The 27,121-nt window shown below is 54.4% G+C and overlaps 1 protein-coding gene across 1 annotated transcript; it reads left to right on the forward strand.

Annotated features, from left to right (window-relative positions):
• Positions 1 to 189: 189 nt before the first annotated feature.
• Positions 190 to 26,365, forward strand: LOC133353813 (retinal guanylyl cyclase 1-like; the record flags this gene model as incomplete). Its single annotated transcript, XM_061570234.1, has 18 exons — positions 190 to 1,540; positions 4,489 to 4,796; positions 5,836 to 6,154; positions 6,980 to 7,064; positions 8,107 to 8,203; positions 11,440 to 11,577; positions 13,581 to 13,661; positions 14,172 to 14,348; positions 16,262 to 16,418; positions 17,000 to 17,149; positions 17,740 to 17,888; positions 18,713 to 18,876; positions 19,231 to 19,423; positions 19,987 to 20,161; positions 20,623 to 20,721; positions 22,697 to 22,791; positions 24,173 to 24,258; positions 25,009 to 26,365. Coding segments are annotated over 18 exons (3,885 nt in total), but the record flags the coding sequence as incomplete, so codon positions are not given.
• Positions 26,366 to 27,121: the final 756 nt, after the last annotated feature.

A 27,121-nucleotide genomic window follows, 5' to 3' on the forward strand; every position in this document is an offset into this window, starting at 1 on the left:
GGCGACAGCAATAGCTGCAGCAGCAGCAGCTGGAGCAAAGGCGACAGCAGTAGCTGCAGCAGCAGCAGCTGGAGCAAAGGCGACAGCAGTAGCTGCAGCAGCAGCAGCAGCTGGAGCAATGCTGATGGGAACAGCAGCAGAAGCAGCTGCATTAGCAGCAGCTGTTACAATGCTGATGGGAACATCAGCAGAGGGAGCTGCATCAGCAGCAGCAGCTGGAGCAATGCTGATAGCGACAGCCGTAGAAGCAGTTGCATCAGCAGCAGCTGTAGCAATGCTGATGGGAACAGCATCAGAAGGAGCTGCATCAGCAGCAGCAGCTGTAGCAATGCTGAGAGTAGCAGCTGCATCAGCAGCAGCTGTAGCAATGCTGATGGGAACAGGATCAGAAGGAGCTGTAGCAATGCTGATGGGAACAGCATCAGAAGGAGCTGCATCAGCAGCAACACCAGCAGCTGTGGCAATGCTGAGAGTGGCAGCTGCTGCAGCAGCAGGAAGAGACACGTGAGACACGGGGATATCAGAACTGCCTCAGGCCACAGGAGCGTCGTGAGAAACGAAGCGATCATCACCAGGATCATCGCCACCATCATCACCAGCATCATCAGCGGTGTCGTTCCGAGTGGACTCAAAGGCTCAGGCGGCATCATCGGCTCGGACGCCGTCGGGATCATTGTCGACAGCGGCGTCGGCAAACTCATTCGCATCACCCCCTCGGTCGACACGATCGTCACTGCCGCGACCACGAGCCTCGCCGCCGTCTGGGACAGCGTCAACCTCGCCGGAGCGACGCGGCCACGTCCGCTGGCAACCTTCTTCGCCTTTGCCCTGACCTGCGCCTCCTTGTCCTCGTGCTCAACACCGGAGCCGGGTCGCCACCGTCTCCTGGTTCTGACCCCGAGCGCGAGCTGCGAGTCGTCGTCGTCATCATCAACCCTCGACGTCTTCCCCGAGCAAGCGGTGCGACTGGCCACGTCGCGTCTCAACAGGGATCCCGGCTACACGGGGCCGAGACTGGAGGTCACCGTCGTACCGGAAAGCTGCGACGCTGCCCAAGCGTTAGAGGATCTCTGCGCGACTCTCGTCTCGGCGGACCCGAGGAACTCCAGCATCGTGGGACCAACTCATCCCGGACACTGCGAGGCGGCGGTGGCGCTCGCCACGCTGCACGGCGTCCCCATCGCTCCGCTGAATTGCCAGCCCGATCCTTGGACTTTGACGTTGAGCGAGACGGGTTCGATCCCTGCAAGTGGAGGCAACGACTCTGCGCCACGGGCTTCTACGTCGCCGCCGTTGTCCCTCGTGGTGTCAGCGACTCCTCCGTCGGCCGAGGTTCTGCTGCTGCTTCTGCGCCACTTCGGGTGGGCCCACACGGCTGTGGTGGCCGCCGATACGGCGCCGTGGAGAGCGGTGGCGGCGCAGTTGGCAGCAGCGCTCAGGAGGTTGGGGGTGCCGGTCGGGGTCGTGGCGCGGGCGGGGGCGAGGGAGGAGAGCGCGCGTCAGGCTCTGTCGCTCATACAGAGGGCGCAGAAGATCAAGCGTGAGTGTGTGCGTGTGTGGGTGAGTGGGTGAGTGGGTGGGTGAGTGTGTGTGTGAGTGTGTGTGTGAGTGAGTGTGTGCGTGAGTGAGTGTGTGAGTGTGTGGGTGAGTGAGTGTGTGAGTGAGTGTGTGGGTGAGTGGTAGAGTGGTGAGTGTGTGTGTGAGTGTTTGTGTGAGTGTGTGTGTGAGTGTGTGAGTGAGTGTGTGGGTGAGTGTGTGTGTGAGTGTGTGTGTGAGTGTGTGGGTGAGTGTGTGAGTGAGTGTGTGGGTGAGTGAGTGTGTGCGTGTGTGTGAGTGGGTGGGTGTGTGTGAGTGTGTGTGTGTGAGTGTAGTGTGTGAGTGTGTGGGTGAGTGAGTGTGTGTGTGAGTGTGTGGGTGAGTGTGTGGGTGAGTGTGTGAGTGAGTGTGTGAGTGAGTGAGTGTGTGAGTGAGTGTGTGAGTGTGTGAGGGAGTGTGTGGGTGAGTGGTAGAGTGAGTAAGTGTGTGAGTGAGTGCGTGAGTGAGTGAGTGAGTGAGTGTGTGTGTGAGTGTGTGAGTGGTAGAGTGAGTGAGTGCGTGTGTGAGTGCGCGTGTGTGAGTGAGTGTGAGTGTGTGAGTGTGTGTGAGTGAGTGAATGAGTGACTGCGTGAGTGAGTGTGTGTGTGAGTGTGTGAGTGGTAGAGTGTGTGTGTGTGAGTGAGTGTGAGTGAGTGTGTGAGTGTGTGTGAGTGTGTGAGTGAGTGAGTGTGTGAGTGAGTGTGTGAGTGAGTGAGTGCGTGAGTGAGTGAGTGTGTGAGTGAGTGAGTAAGTGTGTGAGTGGTAGAGTGAGTGAGTGCGTGTGTGTGTGAGTGCGTGTGTGAGTGTGTGAGTGGGTGTGTGAGTGTATGAGTGTGTGAGTGAGCGCGTGAGTGTGTGTGCGAGTGTGTGTGAGTGAGTGAGTGCGTGAGTGAGTGCGTGAGCGAGTGCGTGAGTGTGTGTGAGTGAGTGTGTGAATGTGTGAGTGTGTGTGTGAGTGAGTGCGTGTGTGAGTGTGTGTGTGAGTGAGTGTGTGAGTGAGTGAGTGTGTGAGTGAGTGCGTGTGTGTGAGTGAGTGTATGTGAGTGCGTGAGTGCGCGTGTGAGTGTGTGAGTGAGTGTGTGAGTGAGTGTGTGAGTGCGTGTGTGAGTGTGTGAGTGAGTGTGCGTGAGTGAGTGAGTACGTGAGGGTTCGTGAGTGAGTGCGAGTGTCTGTGCGTGTGTGTAGGGAGCGGTGGTGTAGCGGTTAGCGCGTGGCGCTATGAGCCCGGCGACACGGGTTCGATTCCCGCTCACGGCCAACACCAGTGACGATTATTTTAACCGGCCCTGGGCCTCCCCTAGGTCGACTCAGCCTGAAATGAGTAGCTGGTGCGGTGTGTAAACATCGCCACTGGGGAGACAAAGGCGGTCGGGCGTGGTGCTGGCTTACCCACCCCCTCGTGTGCCGTGCCGGCCTTCATAGTTGCTCGCTAACAGCACTTGCCCCAACAGTCTGTTCAGGTTATACGGGCGATCTTTGTCTTCCGTGTGTAAGTCTACTGGGGAGCGGTGGCATAGTGGTTAGCGCGCTGTGTTACGAATCCCGGCGACTCGAGTTCGATTACTGCTCACGGCCAACACCAGTGACGATTATTTGAACCGGTCCAGAGCCTCCCCTAGTTTGACTCAGCCTCAAATTAATACATGCGGCTGCGTGCTAACATCAGCACTGGAGACAAAGGCGACCGTGGCTAGGAGATGTTAACTACCTCGCCAGGTACACAGGACCTCGTAGGTTCGATCCCGACACTGACGCCTGCTGCTGTATATTTGGAGTTTGCGTGTATCTCTCTCTCATCGTCACGTTGGCTACGATACGTTAACTACCTCGCCTGGTACACAGGTCGTGGTTTTGGATCCCGACCCTGACGCCTGCTGCTGTATATTTGGAGTTTGCGTGTCTCTCTCTCTCTCCGCGTGGATTTTTCTCCGTTTGGCGCGTTCAGAGTACATGTAGCTGCTATTAATGTCTACGTGATCAGCCACTTCGTTGATATGTCATTTGTGGCCAGTGTCGCTTCTGAAAGAGAAGCGAATCGCTCAGTGGGCTTTGCCTGGTAAGATACAATAAGTTTACTTTCATCTTTATATATTTAGATTTTTTTTTTACCTTTTCCATACTTGCCTTTGTATCGTTTGTCGTTGTCAGGGTCTGACCCGCCCCTGCCTGACATCTGTGAAACAAAAGAGTTTTATAGCTCATCGGATTCCTCCAGTATAAATACAGAGTCTGATTCTGACATCTGTGAAAAAAATTGCCTTAAATATCATCGGATTCCTCCGTTAGAAAAACAGATTCTGATTCTGACATCAGTGGAAAAAAAAGCTTTCTAGCTCATCGGATTCCACCGGTAGAAATATTCCGATTCTGTGTGGCCTGCAGTCCCTACAAACGTCGCGCGCGCCGCATTAACCCACCACCCCTATCACCACCCCTGCTACCACCCCTGCCACCCCCACCACCCCTGTCACCACCCCTGCCACCCCTGTCACCCCCACCACCTCTGCAACCACCCCTGCCACCCCTGTCACCACCCCTGCCACAACCCCTGCCACCACCCCTGCCACCCCTACCACCCCTGCCACCACCCCTGCCACCCCCGCCACCCCTGCCACCCCCACCACCCCTGCCACCACCCCTGCCACCCCCACCACCACTGCCACCCCCACCACCCCTGCCACCACTCCTGCCACAACCCCTGTCACCACCCCTGCCACCACCCCTGTCACCACCCCTGTCACCACCCTTGCCACCACCCCTGCCACCACCCCTGCCACCACTCCTGCCACAACCCCTGCCACCACCCCTGCCACCACCCCCACCACCCCTACCACCACCCCTGCCACCACCCTACCACCACCCCTGCCACCACCCCTACCACCACCCCTGCCACCACCCCTGCCACCCCCGCAGTGGTCATCATGTGCATGAGCTCGTCGCTGCTCGGAGGCGCCGAAGAGAGCGTGCTCCTCCAGACGGCGGCGCGCCTCGGGCTCACGCGGGGCAGCCACGTGTTCGTGCCGCTCGAGCCGATGCTCTGCAGCCTCGGCCACGGCCCTCTCGAGACGTACCCACAGCTGGCCGACGACCCGGCCCTGCGGCAGGCGTACGACGCCACCTTGACACTCAGCCTCCTCTCGTCGCCCAACGCCTCGTTCCGAGACGCCGTGCGGGACGCGCGGAGCCGCGGGGAGATGCCCCAGGGTGTTGAGGCCAGGGAGGTAAGTTCGCTCGTGTCGGGCGGTGGTGGTGGTGGTTATGCTCCACGTGGCATGTAATACGCTGGCTAAGAGATGTTAACTACCTCGCCTGGTCTACAGGAGGTTGTGGGTTCGATCCCGACCCTGACGCCTGCTGCTGTATATTTGGAGTTTGTGGTGTCTCTCTCTCTCTCTCATCATCATCACGGTGGCTAGGAGATGTTAACTACCTCGCCTGGTGTACAGGAGGTTGTGGGTTCCATCCCGACCCTGACGCATGCTGCTGTATATTTGGAGTTTGCGGTCTCTCTCTCTCATCATCATCACGGTGGCTAAGAGATGTTAACTACATAGCCTGATATGAAGGAGGTTGTGGGTTCGATCCCGACCCTGACGCCTGCTGCTGTATATTTGGAGTTTGCCGTGTCTCTCTCTCATCATCATCACGGTGGCGAGGAGATGTTAACTACCTCGCCTGGCACACAAGAGGTTGTTGGTTCATTCCAGACCCTGACGCCTGCTGCTGTATATTTGGAGTTTGTGGTGTCTCTCTCTTTCCTCGTGGTCGCGTGGACTTTTCTCCGGGTCTTCTTGGATTTCCCCCTCAACATTTTGAATCAACATCAACGCGTTTAGACTATTTGGCTGATATACATTAGCACACGATAAGCTCACTTGGTTGAACTATCATGTGTGATCAGGTCGCTTCTAAAAAAAAGTTGGGCCTTACCCAGTGATATAATAGTTTAAATAGTTGTATAGCTTGGTGGGTCACTGCACAGATGCTGTGCGCAACTCCTTTCTTCCCGGGGGTGTTGAGGAGAGGGTTCAATACCCATGCTCGCCACGAGAAGGCGTTCCAGTAAAATGTTCCATCTCGATGGGATAGAGTGTTACCCCCTCGCATGCATACGCTTTCTCCGGGTCCTCCGCTTTCCACCACGTGCACATAAACGGACGCCGTTCAAAACGACGACGACGACGACGACGTCCAAGATTGCAGACGTCGTTGCCACCGATGCCAATAATCATCAGCACCAACCCCCCCCTCCCCCCAAAGATCTCCCCCCTCTTCGGCTCCGTCTACGACGCCGTCTCGCTGCTCGCCAGCGCCCTCCAACTCGGCCGCTTGTCCGACCTCCGAGCCGACGGCCTCAGCCGCGTGCTTCGCACCGATGCCGCGGGTCGCCCCGTGGCTCGCTACGCCGTGCTGGACACGGACGGAGACGGGGACACCCTGAACGCGGTGCTGACCCTGGACAGCGAGATCGGCGAGGTGGAGCCCGTGCCCGGGTCGCGCCTCCACTTCCCCGGGACTGGGGCACCCCCAGCGGCCGATCCCGAGTGCTGGTTTGATCCCACGCGTCCCTGCGTGGCGGGTAAAGGGGACTCGACACGAAGCAAGCGTGCTCGCTCACGCTGTCTCGCTCACTCTCGCTGTCTCTCATTCTCTCTGTCTCACTCACACTGTCTCGCTCACTCTGTCTCCCCCTCACTCACTCTCTCGCTCTCTCACACTGCCTCACTCACTCTCTCTCGCTCGCTCACTCACTCTCACTCACTCACTCTCAATCACTCACACTGTCTCACTCACTCTCTCTGTCTCACTCTCTCTCCCTCTCACTCACTCTCTCTCTCACTCTCTCACACTGTCTCACTCACTCTCTCTGTCTCTCATTCTCTCTGTCTCACTTTCTCTCACTCACACTGTCTCGCTCACTCATTCTCTCTCACTCTCTCTCACTCTCACTCTCTCTGACTCTCACTCACTCACCCTCTCTCACTCTCACTCACACTGTCTCACTCACTCTCTCTCATTCTCTCTGTCTCACTCTCTCTCTCTCACTCTCTCTCACTCTCCCTCTCACTCACTCTCCCTAATCCACTCTCATTCTCTCACGCTTTCGCTCGCTCACTCTCTCTCACTCACTCTCACTCACTCACTCTCACTCACTCACTCTCACTCTCTCACCCTCTCACTTTCTCTCTCACTCACTCTCTCTCTCACTCACTCTCACTCACTCTCTCTTACTCACTTAAGGGACCACCACCGTCTCGTATTCACCGCCAGCAGTTCATTGCGGCTCTTGAAATATTGAGGTGGGGGTTGTTGTTGTCGCGTTTTTTTTTTTGACCGATTTCGAAACAACAATCCGATTCTCCTTCTCATCCTGGTTGTCGACCCGCGTCGCTGCGTTCGCCAGGAGTGGAGCCCAGCCTCATCCTGCTCGTGATGGTGGTGGCGCTCTGCTTCGTGCTGGGAGGAGTGGCACTCACCTTCTTCCTGAGGTGCCGTGCGGAACCCCCACTCGCTGTCAACTCGATCCACTGCTGGATGGATTGAGAGTGACCCCCCCCCGCCTCTCTCTCTACCCTCTCCACCCCCCACTTCTACCCTCCGGCGCGCGGGGTTTCAGCCGTGCCGTCGGAGTTGTTTTGTTAACTTTTCGTCAGCTGGATGGAGTTTTTCATTTATTTGTGGTCCATATTCTTAGGTTTTTTCGGTAAAGTCACGTAGGTAAAAAAATTTAATTAATAAAAGTAAAATAAAAATAAAATAAAAATCACGACGTTTCGGAGGCAACACAAGCTTCCGTCTTCAGGAGGAACTGTCACAGCACGATGGCTGTGTCACCTGAAGACGGAAGCTTGTGTTGCCTCCGAAACGTCGTGATTTTTATTTTATTTTAATTTTACTTTTATTAATTTTAATTTTTTTACCTACGTGACTTTACCGAAAAAACTGAAGAATATGAATCCTTGCAGTCACGAAAGCTTCAAATCTAGAATTATTTATGGTCCCTTTTGTTCGAATTTCACCGGCTGCGCGAGTGGCTCACGACCGCTCGTTGTTGGAATTCCACAGCGCCGCTTCTTAAAGCGAACACGAGATGGGTCCCCCCACTCCACAGGCGGAGAGAGATAGACACGCAAACTCCAAATGTTAGAGCAGGCGTTTGGGTCGGAATCGAACGCACGACCTCCTGCATACCAGGGGAGGTGGTCAACATCTTATAGCCACCGTCCACACCAAAGACAGCTTTCTTTTGAGCCTCGTCTCAAACGGTTTTAGACCAGAGGATGCCAAAAGGCGTACAGCACAAAGATAATGCCACTATCAGAGTAATGAGAGCTCGGGGTGAGCATCTACATCATGGGACCTCCTTTGCCAGTTCCACAATATGAGAATAGGTTTCTTCCTCTTTTATCTGGCAACAAAACAGTTGTGTTAAGTTGTTAAAACACCAAACTGAAACCTTTTACAAGGAATCATGTCTGCGTTAACCATCGGATTCTGTCTGCCCCCCCCCCCAACTCTCCCCGTGGGCAGGAGAAGAATCCATCAGCTCCAGATGGTGAAAGGTCCCAACAAGATCCTGATGACCCTGGATGACCTGACCTTCATCAACCCACAGCAGAGCCGCAAAGTACGCGCTACCAACTCAGACGAACTCTGCCACCCGCAGATTCGCTCTCACCGAGTGCCGGAGCCTCCGCGCGGAGGGCCATCTCCCGGTTGAACGTCTTTTCTATTCTAGATTTGAAGCTTTCGTGACTGCAAGGATTCATATTCTTAGGTCTTTTCGGTAAAGTCACGTAGGTAAAAAATTTTAATTAATAAAAGTAAAATAAAAATAAAGGAAATATTTTATTTTTGTTAAAAAAATTTTTTTTTATTAAAATAAAAAATGTAAATTAATAAAAGTTAAATCAAAATAAAAAAATGTAAAGAAAATTTAATATTTATTATATTTTTCTTTTACTTTTATTAATTTAAATTTTTTACCTATGTGACTATGTGACTTTACCGAAATAAAAATTAATAAAAGTAAAATAAAAATAAAATATTTTTTTATTTTACTTTTATTAATTTTCATTTTTTACCTATGTGACTTTACCGAAAAAACCTAAGAATATGAGTCTTTTCTATTCCTGAATCCCAAAGACGTCCACGCATCTTAGCGGTGGCCAGTGCTTGCCTAGCACCGTGGATCTGTTCTAGTGGACATCAGCAGGCTGCGCGTTTCACCACCAGAAGCCCCAATCGTGACAAACGATTGCCCGGGTAGATTTAACCCGGATAATATTTCCCGTTCGGGACGACAGACTTGCCAATTACCAGCGCCGTCGATGGAGAAATATTGTTTTATACTCTTTGGTTCTTTCGGTAAAGTCACGTAGGTGTAACGTATAAAAATAAATAAATCACGACGTTTCGGGACAACCACAGCAAGAAACAATTGCTGAAGTAGGCTTAAGAGCTGCTAAAATCTAGAGAAGTTGTTTTAAACGTGCGTGTGTACGTTGAACTCGCGCCGTACGTAGCCAACCACGCTAATCGGAGGTGCGCGGGGGAAGGACAACGAACTAAACACAAAAGAGCAGTTCTACAGAAATGAGTCTTCAATCTAGATGCTGGTTTAAAAGTGCATGGCTCTAGTGGCGTCCTCATATCGGAAGGAAGAGCGTTCCAGACGGCCACAGTCTGAAAGCGCCGCACGATAATGCGGTCACCGCCTTTGTTCGATGGTTAGAATTCTTAGTCGGGGGATTTTTATTTGCCGTCAGCTGTAACGAAAACAATTTCTGCGCGCTTATTGATGTCAGCGGTTGTTCCGCTTTGTCCTGAGTCCCGCAGCAAACTCCGTAGCGACCTCCACTCCACGTGGATCGTGATCCCCACTCCACGTGGATCGCGATCTCCACTCCACGTAGATCACGATCTCCTCTGCACGTGGATCGTGATCCCCACTCCACGTAGAGCACGATCTTCTCTGCACGTGGATCGTGATCCACACTCCACGTAGATCACGATCTCCTCTGCACGTGGATCGTGATCCACACTCCACATAGATCACGATCTCCTCTGCACGTGGATCGTGATCCACACTCCACGTAGATCACGATCTCCTCTGCACGTGGATCGTGATCCACACTCCACGTAGATCACGATCTCCTCTGCACGTGGATCGTGATCCACACTCCACGTAGATCACGATCTCCTCTGCACGTGGATCGTGATCCACACTCCACGTAGATCACGATCTCCTCTGCACGTGGATCGTGATCCACACTCCACGTAGATCACGATCTCCTCTGCACGTGGATCGTGATCCACACTCCACGTAGATCACGATCTCCTCTGCACGTAGATCGCGATCTCCTCTGCGCGTGGATCGCAATCTCCACTCCACGTGGAGCGCGATTTTCACTCTGGGGCTGGGGCAGTGCAGGTCACGAGGCGGTACGATCAATCGCTGGTGGTGCGGGACCGTGGCAGGTGGCCAAGGGCACGGGCACGCTTTCATCCAGCAGTGGATAGACCAGGGGTCGGCAACCAAAAGAACGAGAAAAGACAATTTTGTTCGCGAATGCGCTAAAACTAACTCGAAATTTAAAGAGCCGCAAATGATGCACCTGTGGTGGTGATGGCCCTCGATGAATAGCGTCAGGATGCGGTCCGACAGGAGACGGAGCCTCGTGTTGCCCACCCCTGCGATAGACGATGTCTGACGGTGATGATGATGTGGTCTGCCCTACGATTTTTATATTAAGTTCGCTTGCTTTCTTAGGACCGTGCAAATCTTTCGGTCGTTTTTTAACCCACTTCCCGTGATCCAATCGAGCTGACATTTTGCACACAGACTCGTTAATTACCTATTGTTTAATGCTGCCAGACAATCATCTGACCCATAGGTGGCAGCCATCTCAAGCCGGAGGACGAGAGGACTCTAGCCGCCCCGATGCCACGCATATAAAAGATTTATAGTGAAAAACTTTGTTTTTACGGGTTAATTTTTATTTTTTTGGAAAGCCAAGGCATTGATAGGCTTGCGCACGTGGACACGGTGGTGAGATGATTTGTGTTCCTCCCCCACGACCCTGCTCGTGCTATCCGATCGGTCGAGTAACCAAAATGATAATCGGTAGAAGCATCGATTATTTAAATACTCGGAGAGTGCCAAACGATGTTGATTAAATGTAACGTCCTTGCTGCGTAATCGGGCTACAGAGCGGCGCGTGTCTCTCCCATCACCACGAACACCCTCCCCCCACTCCTCTTCACTCCTCCTCACCCCCTCTCCTCCCCTTCCCACTCCTCCTAACACCGTCCCCCTCTCCACTCATCTCCCACTCGCTCTCACTCCTCCTCACCCCTCACCACTGCTCCTCACTCCCCACTCCGTTGCTCTCCCTCACTCATCCCTCTCCACTCATCACCCTCTCCTCCTCACCCCTCACCACTGCTCCTCACTCCTCACTCCGTTGCTCTCCCTCACTCATCCCTCTCCACTCATCACCCTCTCCTCCTCACCCCTCACCACTGCTCCTCACTCCCCACTCCGTTGCTCTCCCTCACTCATCCCTCTCCACTCATCACCCTCTCCTCATCACCCCTCACCACTGCTCCTCACTCCTCACTCCGTTGCTCTCCCTCACTCATCCCTCTCCACTCATCACCCTCTCCTCCTCACCCCTCACCACTGCTCCTCACTCCCCCCCACATACTCCTCCCTCTCACCCCTCCTCCACCTACCTCAATGCCACCCAAATCCTCCATCACCACCGCCGCCACCCAATGCTCTCTCGTCCTCGTCTCCTCTCTCACCACCAACCCCCCCCCCCACGCGTGCCTCGCCCCACGAACTCCCGGCACGAGAAGCTCACGGACGACGGCCGAACGAGCGTGGCGGGGCGCAGCGTCACCGACCTGAAGGGCACCGCGAGGCCTTCCCGTGGCTCCGTGTCGGGCAAGAGCGTGACGCCCGCTCCGGAGAGCAGCAGCGTGGCCGTGTACGAGGTCCGTGTCGGGGTGGGTGGCGGCCGCGAGAGTCATCGGCAGGACCTTGGGGGGGTGGAGGGGGGTGTGGGGGAGAGTTGCCTCGGGGGGAGAGGGACATGGGGGGAGAGGGAGCTGGGAGAGAGACCTGGGGGCGGGGGAGAGACCTAGGGGGAGAGAGACGCCACAGTGGCTATGAGATGTTAACTACCTCGCCTGGTGTACGGGAGGGCGTGGGCTCGATCCCGACCCTGACGATGCCTACTGCTGCTGTATATTTGTAGTTTGCGTGTCTCTTTCTCATCACCATCACGGTGGCTATGATATGTTAACTACCTCGCCTGGTATACAGGAGGGCGTGGGCTCGATCCCGACCCTGACGCCTGCTGCTGTATATTTGGAGTTTGCGTGTGTCTCTCTCTCTCTCATCATCACCACGGTGGCTATGAGATGTTAACTACCTCGCCTGGTGTACAGGAGGGCGTGGGCTTGATCCCGACCCTAACGCCTGCTGCAGTATATTTGGAGTTGGTATGTTATCCACGTGGTAGCGTGGATTTTTCTCCACATTTAGAATCTGCTGTAAATTGCCACACCAGCCACTTGGTTGAGCTATCATTTTTGGCCAGGTCGCGACTAAAATAGAAGCTAATAGCTCAGTGGGCCTTACCTGGTAAAATGAAAAAGTACTTTAGTTTTATTACAATATATTTATTTCTAGTGATTTGTTTACCTTTCTTATACTTTGCACACCGACTGTGTGTTTGCTATTGCTTGTTGTCGGAACGTTCTGAACCCTTTTGAACATTTGTGAAAAAAAGCGCTTCATAGCCCATCGTCTTCCTCCTCCAGCAGAAATAAACATTCTCAGTCTGAGTCCACTGGAGCCTTGAGGCAGGGGGTGAATCAGCACCATGGACAGTGACTTCCAGCCCTCCAGTATGGAACTACAGGGGCTAGGCCCCGCTTGATTAACATTAAAAACCCTTTACTATACCTACCTGCCCACTCTACAGACACGTTCTGTTGTGTTGACAGTGCTGCTGCTGCTGCTGCTGTTGTTGTTGTTGACAGTGGTGGCCCAAGCACAAATAACACAAACTCAATGCAATCGTCAGCAACACTGGGGCCCTGAAAGGGAAAATCACAATGGGTGAAATTTCGGGCGATGTTTCTTCTCAATCACAGAAAGATCGCGATTATCTCATTTGTAGATATTGAATATGGGCAGAACAAGGTTATGTGCGTTATTATTTTATCATGATTCTGATGGTTTGCCCACGGAAGCCTCACTGAGTCTCGGGTCTCATTGATTATTATCGACATTAAGCTGGCTTCCTACTTACACGTGAAACGCAATTGCAAACTCTCTCTCTAAATATACATTCATTACGATAGCAAATATATCATCTCTCACATCAATTACCTGCTCATCATGAAGATTATAAGCCGCGTATGAGACTATTTAAACTATTAACTAAATCTTCAACTAAATCTCCAATGTATTACACTCTCCCTATTTTCCGCTAATACGCCGAGCATCTGGTAATTTAACCGTGAATACATATTGTTTGGGTCTTTCGGTAAAGTCACGTAGATAAGGTTGAAAGAAAATATTATCTTTTTACCTAAAAAAATATTTTCTCTTTATGTAAAAAAAAATTTCTTTGAACCTACCTACGTGACTTTACCGAAAGACCCAAAGAATATGGATTCCTGCAGTCACGAAAGCTTTAAGTCAAATTTTAACCGTGAATCGTAACACGCTCCACTCCGATGTCCTGCGAGTCCACGAGCCCGGGTGTTGTGCACTTTCACGCGGCCAAGCAATTGGCCCGCTGCACTTGATAACGCGCTTTCGTGACGGACAGACCGAAAACCCGGATTCGGCAACTTTCATCTCAGGATCGGGAGTCGTTTAGCGGTGCCGAACGGGCGATTCTGGGTGACGTTATCCGTCCCTCCGGGTGCGTGGAGGAGGGGAGGGGGGTTGACTCATCACTGGACGATTCGTCTCCACGCAGGGTGACTGGGTTTGGTTGAAGAAGTTCCCCAAAGGCAAGTTCGGTGAGATCCGGCAAGCCACCACGAGCGTTTTCCGAAAGGTAACATTCTAAACGAAACAATTCATCTTGATTTTAATTGACCAGCTAAGGCGTTCTTCCTGAGAATGCTAATCAACCAGGTAGCGTGTTGACTGTTATGTTATCCGACTCTGTTGTATTACATTACATTTCTAAGCATACTAGATCTGTGTTTCTATTTCATTTATACCTGATGACGATTGCTTGTGTTGCAATCGAAACGTCGTATGCTAGCATTTAATTTATTACTTCATCTTTATACGTGACTTTACCGAAAGAACCACAGAGTAATTCCTGCAGTCACGAAAGCTCCAAATTAAGCTCCAGCTCGTCAGAACTGGACGTGCGGCAAAATTTTGTCGCTCGGGACCATCGACTTGAATCGAGATGGCGAGCCGAGACCCGACGAAACGGCCGCCGACGATGAAAACTTCCCAAGAAACCACGGACACGCGCACCCACTCACCTCCGTGCGCCGCTAACCCCCAGCTCGTCACCCCCCTCCCCCACCACCCCAATCCCGAGCAATAGCTACGGGACATGCGTCACGAGAACGTGAACCCGCTGCTCGGCATCTTCAGCGACCTGGGGGTGGCAGCCGTGGTGTCTGAGTACTGCCTCCGCGGGAGCCTCGAAGACCTCATCCGCAACTCGGACATGAAGCTGGACTGGATGTTCAAGTCGTCGCTCCTCTTCGACCTCATCAAGGTGCGGCGGTGCCCGGCGCGAGGATCGTGTGCGGGGTGCGCGGGTCGGTCGAAGCGTCGACGTCGGAGCGAGCTGCCCGTCGGAGGCCTTGACAACTTCGGGGGGCACAGGGGATTCATCTCCCCACGACCCTAGGGTGCTACGGCCACAATATGGACAGAGAGGGAGAGACTAGGCTCTAAAGAAAGCTGTCTCTGGTGTGGACCAATCAGTTTCAAAGACAATTCATACATTATCAGAGTATTGTTTTTTGTTTGCATTTGACTGCAAGCATTGTGGTTAATGTAAGCATGATTCCTTGCAAAAGGTGTCAGTTTTGTTGGCGGAAAAAAGGGAAAAACCCCTATTAGTATATTTTGGTACTGGCAAAGGAGGTCCCATGATGTAGCTGCTCACCCCGAGCTCTCATTACTCTGGTAGTGCGTTATCTTTGAACTGTGCGTCTTTTGGCGTCATCTGGTCGAACACCATATGAGACTAGGCTCTAAAGAAAGCTGTCTCTGGTGTGGACCAATCAGTTTCAAAGACAATGCATACATTATCAGAGTCGTGTTTTTTGTTTGCATTTGACTGCAAGTATTGTGGTTAATGTAAGCATGATTCCTTGCAAAAGGTGTCAGTTTTGTCGGCAGAAAAAAGGGGAAAAACCCTATTAGCAGAGAGGGAGAGGTCCCGTCGCGTTTCGGTGTGTTCCATCGACGCCGTGCCGACGTGCATTCTGCGTTTTTCTCCTGCACGGTGTCCGCGCCGCAGCCTGCGCGGGTCTATGAACTAAACTGTGCACTTTTGAGTTTATTTTACCAGCTAAGGCCCACTAACTCGTTTTCAAAAGCGACCTGGCGAACACAAATGATAGCCCAACGGCAGTGGCTTATGGTCATATCCATATTTATAGCAGCCAAATGCTCGGAACGCGTGATGTTGATTCTAAATGTGGAGGGGGGAAAACCGGAGGACCTGGAGAAAAATTCACACGACCACGGGGAGAGAGAGACACCGCAAACTCGTGATATCCATCAGGCATCATCGTCGGGATCTAACCCACGACCTCCTGCATACCAGACGAGGTACTCAACATCTCCTCGCCACCGTGGTGATGATTATGAGAGAGAGACACCGCAAACTCGAGATATCCTTCAGGCGTCAGGGTCGGGATCGAACTCACGACCTCCTGCACACCCGGCGAGTTAGTCAATATCACCTAGCCACCGTGACACAAACAAATCTCGTGCTCCCGCCGTCGCCGTTGTTGTAGTTGTTTTAGTTGTTATAGTTGTTGTAGTAGTTAATGTGGTTGTTGTGTTTGTTGTAGTAGTTATTGTAGTTGTTGTAGTTGTTATTGTAGTAGTTGTTATTGTAGTAGTTGTTGTAGTAGTTAATGTGGTTGTTGTGGTTGTTGTTGTAGTCGTTGTAGTTGTTGTAGTTTTGTTGTAGTTGTTATTGTAGTTGTAATTGTGGTTGTTGTAGTTGTTGTTGTAGTTGTAGTAGTTATTGTGGTTGTTGTAGTTGTTGTTGTCATTGCAGTTGTTGTTGCTGTGTTTGTTGTTGTAGGAGTTGTAGTTGTTGTAGTTATTGTGGTTGTTGTGGTTGTTGTAGTTGTTGTTGTAGTTGTTGTTGTCATTGCAGTTATTGTGGTTGTTGCAGTTGCTGTGTTTGTTGTTGCTGTAGTTGTTGTAGTTGTTGTAGTTGTTGTTGTCATTGCAGTTGTTGTTGTCATTGCAGTTGTTGTTGCTGTGTTTGTTGTTGTAGGAGTTGTAGTTGTTGTTGTAGTTATTGTGGTTGCTGTGTTTGTTGTTGCTGTGGTTGTTGTAGTTGTTGTAGTTGTTGTTGTCATTGTTGTTGTTGTTATGTTTGTTGTTGTAGTTGTTGTAGTTGTAGTAGTTGTTGTTGTTGTCTCCTTGTTTGCCGGGCAGGGCATGCGCTACCTGCACCACCGCGAGGTGGTGCACGGGCGCCTTAAGTCTCGCAACTGCGTGGTGGACGGCCGCTTCGTGCTCAAGGTGGCCGACCACGGCTTCAACGAGCTGCTCGAGTCGCAGAGGATCGTTCGCGACGAGCCCTCGGCACGTGGTGAGCACGCCTGGAACATGCCTAGAGCACGCCTGGAGCACACCTGGGGCAAGGCTAGAGCACGCCTGGAGCATGTTTGGAGCATGCTCCAGGCATGCCTGGGGCAAGCCTGGAGCATGCCAGAAGCATGCCAGATGCATGCCTGGAGCATGCCTGGAGCACGCCTCGAGCATGCCCCAGGCATGCTTGGAGCATGCCTGGGGCATGCCTGGAGCACGCCTCTGGCAAGCCTGGAGCATGCCTGGGGCAAGCCTGGGGCCCTCATAGTGGCTTGCCGTGTCACGCGTGTACGTGTGTACACGTTGAACTTCTTTCGCACCGTACGTCGCCAACCCGTGGAGGAAGGACAACAAACTAAACACAACAACAAACTGAACGCAACAATGAACGGTGGTGGCCGTCAGCGGCGATCGAACCCGGGCGGTCGAGTCCATAGCGCAGCGCAGCGCTCCCCACGCGACTCGCTCGCTCGCTCACTCCCACGCGCTCACCCTCTTCTGCTCACCCCACGCTCACCCCACGCTCACACCCCACGCTCACCCCACGCTCACCCCACCCACCGCTGCTCGTCGTGGCTGCAGAGCTGCTGTGGTCTGCGCCTGAGCTGCTGCGAGACGCGGAGGTGGCGAGACGCGGCACGGCGCGCGGAGACACCTACAGCTTCGCCATCGTGCTGCAGGAGCTGATCGTGCGCGGGGCGCCCTTCTGCATGGTGGACCTCAGCGCCGAGGGTACCCGCTTGGCGCTCCGAACGGACACGATCACCATGACCATCACGATGATCACCATGACCATGACAACGACCACCACGACCACCACCACGATGACCACCACCACGACCACCACGACCACCACCACCACCACGACCACCACCACAACCACCACGACCACCACCACCACGACCACCACCATGACCACGACCACCACCACCGTGATCACCACCACAACCACCACCACAACCACTACCACGACCACCACCACCATGACCACCACCATGACCACGACCACCACCATGATCACCACCATGACCACAGCCACAATGACGACCACCACCGTGATCACCCCCACAATCAGATCGAGGACCACCAACCACGATGACCACTATCACCACCACGATGACCACTACCACTGCGATCACCACCACGACGACAACGGCCCATGACACACACGCACGTGGTGCTGGCCACCCACCACCCCCTCGTGTGTGCCGTGCCAGCCTCCGCGGGTGCCGCTCTCTCACAGCACTTGCCACTAACAGTGTGTTGAGGCTACGCCGGGGGGAGGGGGTGAACCTTTGCCTGTGTGGACGCGTCTGGTGCAGAGATCGTGCGCAAGGTGCGCAAGCCGCCGCCGCTGTGCCGCCCATCCGTGTCCATGGACCAGGCGCCCGTCGAGTGCATCCAGCTGATGAAGCTCTGCTGGAACGAGCTGCCCGAGCGCAGGCCCAGCTTCGACAGCATCTTCGACCAGGTCCACCCACTCGTCCACCCTCCCCACCCCGCTCGTTCGTCCCCCCACTAACTCGCCCCCCCCCACTCACTCGCCCCCCCCACTCACTCGCCCCCCCCCCTCTCACTCGCCCCCCCCCCACTCACTCGCCCCCCCCCCTCACTCGCCCCCCCCCCCCACTCGCCCCCCCCCCCCCCGCTCACTCGCCCCCCCCCTCACTCGCCCCCCCCCCGCTCACTCGCTCCCCCCCCACTCACTCGCCCCCCCCCACTCACTCACCCCCCTCCCCGCTCACTCGCCCCCCCCCCCCTCACTCGCCCCCCCCCCCTCACTCGCCCCCCCCCGCTCACTCGCCCCCCCCCCTCACTCGCCCCCCCCCCGCTCACTCGCCCCCCCCCCACTCACTCGCCCCCCCCCACTCACTCACCCCCCTCCCCGCTCACTCGCCCACCCCCCATTCACTCGCCCCCCCCGTCCCGCCCGCTCACTCGCCCGCCCGCTCACTCATTCAGTCGCCCGCTCACTTATTCGCTCGCTTACCCGCCCATTCACTCGTCCACATACTCGCCCACTCGCTCACCCACACACGAACCCACCCACCCACTCACTCACCCACTCTGTCCATCACGCATCCACTCACTCGCTCACTTGTACATTCACTCGCTCGCCCGAACACACACAGAGATAACAACTGACAACGTAACCGGTGGTCGGCCCCAACAGTTCCGTATTGAGCAGGAGCCTCCGAATTCGTACAGCGATGTCGACGCACCCCGTGGCGCGTGACCCCCAGCGACGGGAACAAACCCCGCTCGCTCGCGCTGTTTTCCCCTCGGCGGCCGCAGTTCAAGAGCATCAACAAGGGCAAGAAGACCAACATCATCGACTCGATGCTGCGGATGCTGGAGCAGTACTCGAGCAACCTGGAGGACCTCATCCGCGAGCGCACCGAGGAGCTCGAGGTGGAGAAGCAGAAGACGGACAAGCTGCTCACGCAGATGCTGCCCCCGTGAGAGACGCACGCGCGTGGGAGAGAGGCCACGTGGGGCGACAGTCAGGCGGGGCAACTGCGCACGACACAAATCAGACCCAGCCTCGCTGTGTCTGTGGCCCTCCCAAGAGGCTCGTGGTCCTGGTGGGGTCGGGCACTGCTGCTGCTGCAGCTGCCACGCTTCTTCACCACAATCTTCGCCGTAGCAGCGGCAGCAGCAGCCGCTGTAGCAGCAGCGCGTAGCGAACGCTCGAAATGAACACGTCGCCCGACCGTGAAATCCGCCCAAGAGGCAGCCGATGTGCTCCTCAGGCCTCCAGCGCTGACCCCCCCCGCCCCCCCCCCGCCCCCCCTGTCGAACCCCCGCGCTAGGTCGGTGGCCGAGGCCTTGAAGACGGGCGCGGCCGTGCGGCCCGAATTCTTCGACGAGGTGACCATCTACTTCAGCGACATCGTCGGCTTCACCACCATCTCGGCGATGAGCGAGCCCATCGAGGTCGTGGACCTGCTCAACGACCTCTACACCCTCTTCGACGCCATCATCGGGGTCTACGACGTCTACAAGGTGGGAAGCTCTCGCCATGACCTCCGGGTTCACCTCCATCGCTCGCCGTGACCTCCGGGGTCACCTCCACCACTCGGCGTGACCTCCATGTTCACCTCCACCCCTCGCCGTGACCTCTGGTTTCATCTCCACCCCTCGCCGTGACCTCTGGTTTCATCTCCACCCCTTGCCGTGACCTCCGGGGTCACCTCCACCGCTCGCCGTGACCTCCGGGTTCACATCCACCCCTCGCCGTGACCTCTGGTTTCATCTCCATGGCCCCTTGCCGATATTCGTATTCGCTTGGCGTCGAGTTGCCCTCCGCCAAATTTCCAATCCGTTTCGGCGAATCGGCGGGTCCCGCTTTGAGCCGATTCGGTGGCGCCCCGAGCACCTTGACCCAGGCAGCACCTTGACCCAGGCAGCACCTTGACCCGGGTGGCACCTTGACCCAGGCAGCACCTTGACCCGGGTGGCACCTTGACCCGGGCGGCACCTTGACCCGGGTGGCACCTTGACCCGGGTGGCACCTTGACCCGGGCGTCACCGCTCACGGCCGAGATCCCCTCGGTGGCTGTGCGCAGGTGGAGACCATCGGAGACGCCTACATGGTGGCCTCGGGGCTGCCCAAGCGCAACGGCAAGAGGCACGCGGGCGAGATCTCGGACATGTCGCTCGACATCCTGAGCAGCGTCGGCTCCTTCAGGATGCGCCACCTGCCCGACGTGCCCGTGCGCATTCGCATCGGCCTGCACACGGGTACGATGGGTACACGGTGGTGGGTACACGATGGGTACACGGTGGTGGGTACACGATGGGTACACGATGGTGGGTACACGATGGGTACACGATGGTGGGTACACGATGGGTAGACGATGGTGGGTACACGATGGGTACACGATGGGTAGCGTGGGTACACGATGGGTACACGATGGTGGGTACACGATGGGTACACGATGGTGGGTACACGATGGGCAGCGTGGGTACACGATGGTGGGTACACGATGGGTAGCGTGGGTACGCGGCCACGATGGGTACACGATGGTGGGTACACGATGGGTAGTGTGGGTACACGATGGGTAGCGTGAGTACACGATGGTGGGTACAGGATGGGTTGCGTGGGTAGACGATGGGTAGTGTGGGTACACCATGGGTAGCGTGAGTACACGATGGGTAGCGTGCGTGACTGTGTGGGTGACTGCGTGCATGCGGGGGTGCAGGTCCCTGCGTGGCCGGAGTGGTGGGGCTCACGATGCCACGCTACTGTTTGTTCGGGGACACGGTCAACACGGCGTCGCGCATGGAGTCCACCGGCATGCGTGAGTCCGTCACTGCCGCCGTCACCGTCAGCGTCGTTATCATCACGGGAATATCTACGATAGACATCGTCAGCACCACCAGCATCGTCGTCAGCGTCATATTCATCACCATGAACATCATCATTAACATCACAACACCACCGCAAAGAATTATCATCAGCATCATCATCAACATGAACAGCATCATCATCGCCATCACATCACCCACCACCATCACATCATCATCAGCAGCAGCATCACCACGAACACCATCATCACCACCATTATCATCATCATCATCACCACCATTACCATCATCATCATCACCACCATCATCATCATCATCACCACCACGAACATCATCATCGCCACCATCATCATCACCACCATCATCATCATCACCACCATCATAATCATCATCACCACCACCACCATCATCATCAGCACCATTATCATCATCACCACCATCATTACCACCACGTTATTCTTATCAGCGGTATAACCAGCAACCGCCATTCGCCACTAGGTGACGTCACCACGGCGCTTGTGCCAGGCTAAGTGCACTTCAAGGCCACGTGAAGTGTCGAGCGCCCGCTGGCCGGAGGTCGCGGGACAGACCCAGGTGGTGCCATGGGTCGACTGACCGAGATGTCTGGCCAATGGACAACCCTGTCCACCCCTTATCAGTGCCCTACCTTACTACAGACCAACTCTCAGACCTCATTGGTCGCCCGTGCCCCTTATACATCTCAACGTTCATCCTACAAAGTCCCATCGCAAGCGAGAAACACAAACAAATAGACACAATTGTTGTTGTTGTCCGTATTAAAACGGCTGTACGCCGTATGGACGCGACAACTCAATTGCCCTGTGCAAGAACGCGGGGTAAACCGCGTGGGTTGGCACGGTGTGGATGCACCACCTGTGCCAACTTGCTGTGTTTTAGCCGCCCGGCGCTCCGCTCACCACCGACACCATCAGCAGCAGCAGCAGCGCTGTTCCCCGCACGCGTGTGCGTGAGAGATGTCTCTCTCTCCGTCTCTCTCTGTCTCTCTCTGTCTCTCTGTCTCTCTCTGTGTCTCTCTGTCTCTCTCTGTCTCTCTGTCTCTCTCTGTCTCTCTCTGTCTCTCTCTGTCTCTCTCTGTCTCTCTGTGTCTCTTTCTGACTCTCTGAAAAGCCCTTTGTACCAGCGTGGACGGCATCCTCGTGTTCACCTTCTGAAGCGCTCGCTCGTCACCGTGGCGTGCGCGATGACACCACAACCACGTGGCTTTTCTTTCGTGTTGTGTGCGGTGCTTCTAGCGCCACAGCGCGTCGATTTGTAGCATTTATTTTCATTTATTTGCTGGTGACTTTGTGTATTTCATATTGAAATCGCCTCCAGTGCTTTTGCTGCTGGCGGAAATAAAAGTTGTTTAAAAGTCAAAGTCTCTCTCTCTGTCTCTCTGTCTGTCTCTGTCTGTCTCTCTGTGTGTCTCTGTCTCTCTGTGTGTCTCTGTCTCTCTGTCTGTCTCTTTGTCTGTCTCTGTCTGTCTCTCTGTGTCTCTCTGTCTCTGTCTTTCTGTGTCTCTCTGTCTCTCTGTGTCTCTCTGTCTCTCTGTGTCTCTCTGTCTCTGTGTCTCTCTCTGTCTCTCTCTGTCTCCCTCTCTCTGTCTCTCTGTCTCTGTGTCTCTCTGTCTCTGTGTCTCTCTGTCTCTGTGTCTCTCTGTCTCTGTGTCTCTCTGTCTCTCTGTCTCTCTGTCTCTCTCTGTCTCTCTGTCTCTCTCTGTCTCTCTCTGTCTCTCTGTCTCTCTCTGTCTCTCTCTGTCTCTCTCTGTCTCTCTGTCTCTCTGTCTCTCTGTCTCTCTTCTCTGTCTCTCTCTGTCTCTCTGTCTCTCTCTGTCTCTCTCTGTCTCTCTGTCTGTGTCTCTCTGTCTCTCTCTGTCTCTGTGTCTCTCTCTGTGTCTCTCTCTCTCTGTCTCTCATCTCGCCCCCTGTCCTCGCCGCCCGACCTCAGCGTGCCGCATCCACATCAACCGCTCGACCGTCACGATCCTCGACTCGCTCGACAAGGGCTACAAGTACGAGCTGCGGGGCAACACCGAGCTCAAGGTGACGGCGGCGGCAACACTCCACTCGCAGGTTTACTCGTGTTCAGGCTGAGTCGATCCTGGGGGGGGGGGGGGGGGGAGAGAAGGCGTCATCCCCCACCCCCACCCAGAACCGGTTCGGATAATCGTCACTGGTTGTTGTTGTTGTTGGAGGTGGTGGCGGTGGTGTAGCGGTGAGCGCTACGCTGCGCTACGAACCCGGCGACCCGAGTTCGATTCACGCTCACGGCAAACGCCAGTGACGATTATCTAAACCGGTCCTGGGCCTCCCCTAGGTCGACTCGGCCTCAAATGAATACCTGGTGCGGTGCGTAAAAACATCGCCACTGGGGAGACAAAGGCGGCCGGGCGTGGTGCTGTCCACACACCCCCTCGTGCGCCGTGCCGGCCTTTATAGGTTCTCGCTAACAGCACTTGCCCCAACAGTCTGCTACAGGCTATACGGGGGGTCTTTGGTTGTTGTTGGTGGTGGTGGTTGGGGATGATCGCGGGGTGCGGCTCCGGCACGCGCCGTCTTGCCCGCTGCTCCGCGCCGGGGTCGTTGCCGAGGGAAACAGCGCTCGTCTCTCTCTCTCTCGCTGGACATTCCACATTCCCACGGCAGGACATCCAATCGACTTTCCATCAAGCAGAACGTACAACTTCTTGGTTCTTTCGGTAAAAACACGTAGAAGGGAAATGATAAAATAATAAAAATAAAACATAATATTACGTTTTATTTTCACGTAGAAGGGAAATAATAAAAAAATAAAAATAAAACATAATATTATAATAATATTATGTTTTATTTTAATAATAAAATAATAATAAAAAAACATGATATAATAAGATTATGTTTTAATTTTCTTATTTTATTATTTCCCTTATACGTGAAAATAAAACATAATATTATAATAAAAATATTATGTTGTATTTTTATTATTTTATTATTTCCCTTCTACGTCAATTTATTTTATTATTTCCCTTCTACGTGAAAATAAGACATAATATAATAATAATATTGTTTTATTTATAATAATAATTATGTTTTATTTTTATTATTTTATTATTTCCCTTCTACGTGACTTTACCGAAAGAACCAACAAGATGAATCCCTGCAGTCATGAAAGCTTTCAATCGAAACAGAACGTACAAGTCGTCGATTTAAGGCGGGGGGGAGGGTGGTGTGGACTTCGCTAGCGCCCTGAGAACAACTGCTTAAGGTGGCTTTATAAATTAAAATTATTATTATTAATTATATGTTAAGACCGGCACCCCGCCCGCCCCGGGGTCAGGATTTGACCCCACGACACCTTGAGCTCTCAAGACGAGCTGCCACCACGTGACCGCTGCGGAGACGCGTGGCTGTAGGCGCATGCGTCTGTCTGCGCGTGTGATCGCAGGGCAAGGGCGTGGAGGAAACGTACTGGCTGGTGGGGCGACAGGGCCTCAACAAGCCTCTACCCGTACCCCCCGAGATGAAGCCAGGGTAAGGTGTTACCCCCCCCCCCTAACGCTTTGCTCACGATCGCAGTCCATAAATGACGTCACGCACCTGGGGGGGGGGTGAGAAATGTGATGTCACATCTTGAAATGCGCAACTTTGAATAAATATAGACAACACGTTCTACTTAATTAAATAGACGTTTTAATAAATGTTTTCCCCTACAACATCAGAGTGCAGCGCCACATTAAATACGCACTACAATGACAATAGTTTAAAGCGATTTGAAGCATGTTTTTTTTTTGGTGAGGGCAGAGCTTTGTGACGTTATATTTGAGGGGGGTCTGACTTTTTTTGACGCCGTGGGACGAAGGGGAAGGGGGGGTCAAAAATCGTCCAAAATCGCGTGACGTCATTTATGGACGGCCCCCAAGCTCTGCAGTCCTATATGGTGCGTGTGCGTGGGGAGCGGTGGGGTCGTCGTTCGGCGCGCCACGCTACGAGCCCGGCGACCCGAGTTCGATTCCCACTCGCGGCCAACGCCGAGTGAAGATTATTCTGAACCGGTCCTGGGCGCCTCGCCGAGGTCGACTCAGCCTCAAATATGTACCTGCGGCGGTGCGTAAACATCGCCACTGGGGAGACAAAGGCGACCGGGCGTGGTGCTGGCCAAACCAACCCCTCGTGTGCCGTGCCGGCCTTCATAGCTGCTCCATCGCTAACAGCACTTTGCCCCGAAAATGTGTTAAGGCTATGCGGGGGCTCTTTATCTTTGCTGTGTGCGTGTGCGCGCAGGGATTCAGCGCATGGCATTAACGTCGAGGAAATACTCAAGTACCGGCAGAAAAAGAAATGAAATGACCGGCGGGACGGACGTGGAGGTGGACACAAATGCCTCGTTCTGCCGGTTCCATCAAATCCCTCTCCCCCTCCCTCCCCTTCCCCTCCTTTCCTCCCTCCCCTCCCTCCCTCCCTCCCCTCCCTCCCTCCAACGTGCGCTTCACTCGAGCGGTGTCTAAATCAACAGGGCACCGGTTTACGTTTGTCGATGATGCGCGTCGTTTAAAAACTCAGGGCCCACCACCACCACCTCCTCCACCTCCATCGTCGGCTGTGACGCCACGGCCCAGTGGTGAGGGGGGGGGGGGGCGTTCGCGGTTCGAAACCGGCAGCCCGCCCTGGTTAATACCGCGGCGGTGCGTGACCGCACGTGCGATGAAAGACTCCAAGTGCGACACTTCTTGGATAAAGTTTTTTTATTGTCCTCGACTCAACAACAACTTCCAGTACCCACCACCAGCCAACACCAGTCCCTTGTCTTCTCTCTCCCCTCCCCCCTCTCCTCCCCCCTCTCTCATCTCCACCCATCCCCTTCCTTCCCACCAACCCCTCTGCTCCCTTCTAGCCGCCTCGACAGGACCCCCCCCCCCTTGCCTCTTTCAAATCTCCCCGCCTTCTCTCTCTCTTTCTTTCAAACTTTCCAACCAATCACCATCGAGCAAGCCGCGTCACAGCGATTGCCATGCAGTTATGGTGCATACAAAGACAAAGACCCCCCGTGTAGCCTTAACAGACTGTTGGGGCAAGTGCTGTTAGCGAGCAGCACCTATGAAGGCCGGCGTGGCACACGAGGGGGTGGGTGGCCAGCACCACGTGTGTGCCGTACCCATCTCGCCCCCATGCCCTTGCAAGGATGTCTCCTGTCCTGACAATGTCTACGTTGCGTTGAACTTCTTTCGCGCCGTACGTAGCCAATCGGCGGTGCGGGCGGAAGGACAACGACACAAGCAGGCAGTTCTCAAGAAATTAGTTTTCAATCTCAGAATATCTATTTATACTGGAGGAATCCGATGAGCACTGAAGCTCTTTATCATCGATGTCCAGTCGGGGGTCGGCTAGCTGCGGCTCTTCTAAGGGCCGCTTCGTGACAAGTTATTTATTAACGACCAACCGTATCGTATTCACATCGCATTGCGGCTCTTAAAACTATTGAGTTTGTTAATGAATTCAAAAACAAAAATGGCTCTTCTTGTCATTTTGACTGCCCGGGCTCTGATCGAGGTGGTTTAAAAGTGCATCTCAGCTCCCAGCGGCCTCCTAATATCACAAAGGAAAGAGCGTTCCAGACGGCCGCAGAAGCACGCGTGAACGCGCGCGCACGATTTTGGTGACCGTATTGACTGTGACGACGACGTGAGACACCGCGAGATAGCGTGAGACACCGCGAGATAGCGTGAGACACCGCGAGATAGCGTGAGACACCGCGAGATAGCGTGAGACAGTGTGAGACAACGCGCCCCTTCATGTTCACCTTGGACGCTAAAGATGCCTGCGATGTCGGCTGTGCGTGGGCTGCTGTCGTGGTCTAAATTTTACCAAAAAATGAGCCAGTGGAGGAAAATTACACACTCCCACGATGGGGGGGGGGGGGGGGGGAGTTAGTGGGTCTATCCACAGGATGACCCACGGGTGACTCGTCGCATCAAGCGGCAGTTACTTGAACGGAGCCAGGAGAGGCGATGGGGGTGAGTTGACCCCAAGTCGCGAGGTCAACTCGCGACTTCCCAGCTGTTTGTCGGGCGGCCGAATCACGGCTGGTTCCGCGGCCGGATGATTGTGGCATTTGCTCTCTCGGGAACGCGGTGAATCCGCTGCAGGATGAAGGCATCTATACGGTCGATATAATCATCAGGGAAGCGGGCAGAAGGGCCTCCTGGGTAACTTGCGGAGTCGTGGTGGCGACATCCGGCACAGCGACATCGCCGTGGCGCAAAGTCGTCTGGGTGGTTTGTTTTTTTCTAAGGCGGCACGCAAACAGTTGCGTCGCGTGGCACGTGGTGGCAGCGGCGGTGGTGGCGATGGTGGTGGCGGCAGCGGTGGTTGTGTGGTGGTGGCAGTGGTGGCGGTG

This window comes from Lethenteron reissneri, chromosome 45, assembly GCF_015708825.2.
Source record: "Lethenteron reissneri isolate LAM-NWPU_2019-01 chromosome 45, ASM1570882v1, whole genome shotgun sequence".
Lineage (NCBI taxonomy): Eukaryota > Metazoa > Chordata > Hyperoartia > Petromyzontiformes > Petromyzontidae > Lethenteron > Lethenteron reissneri.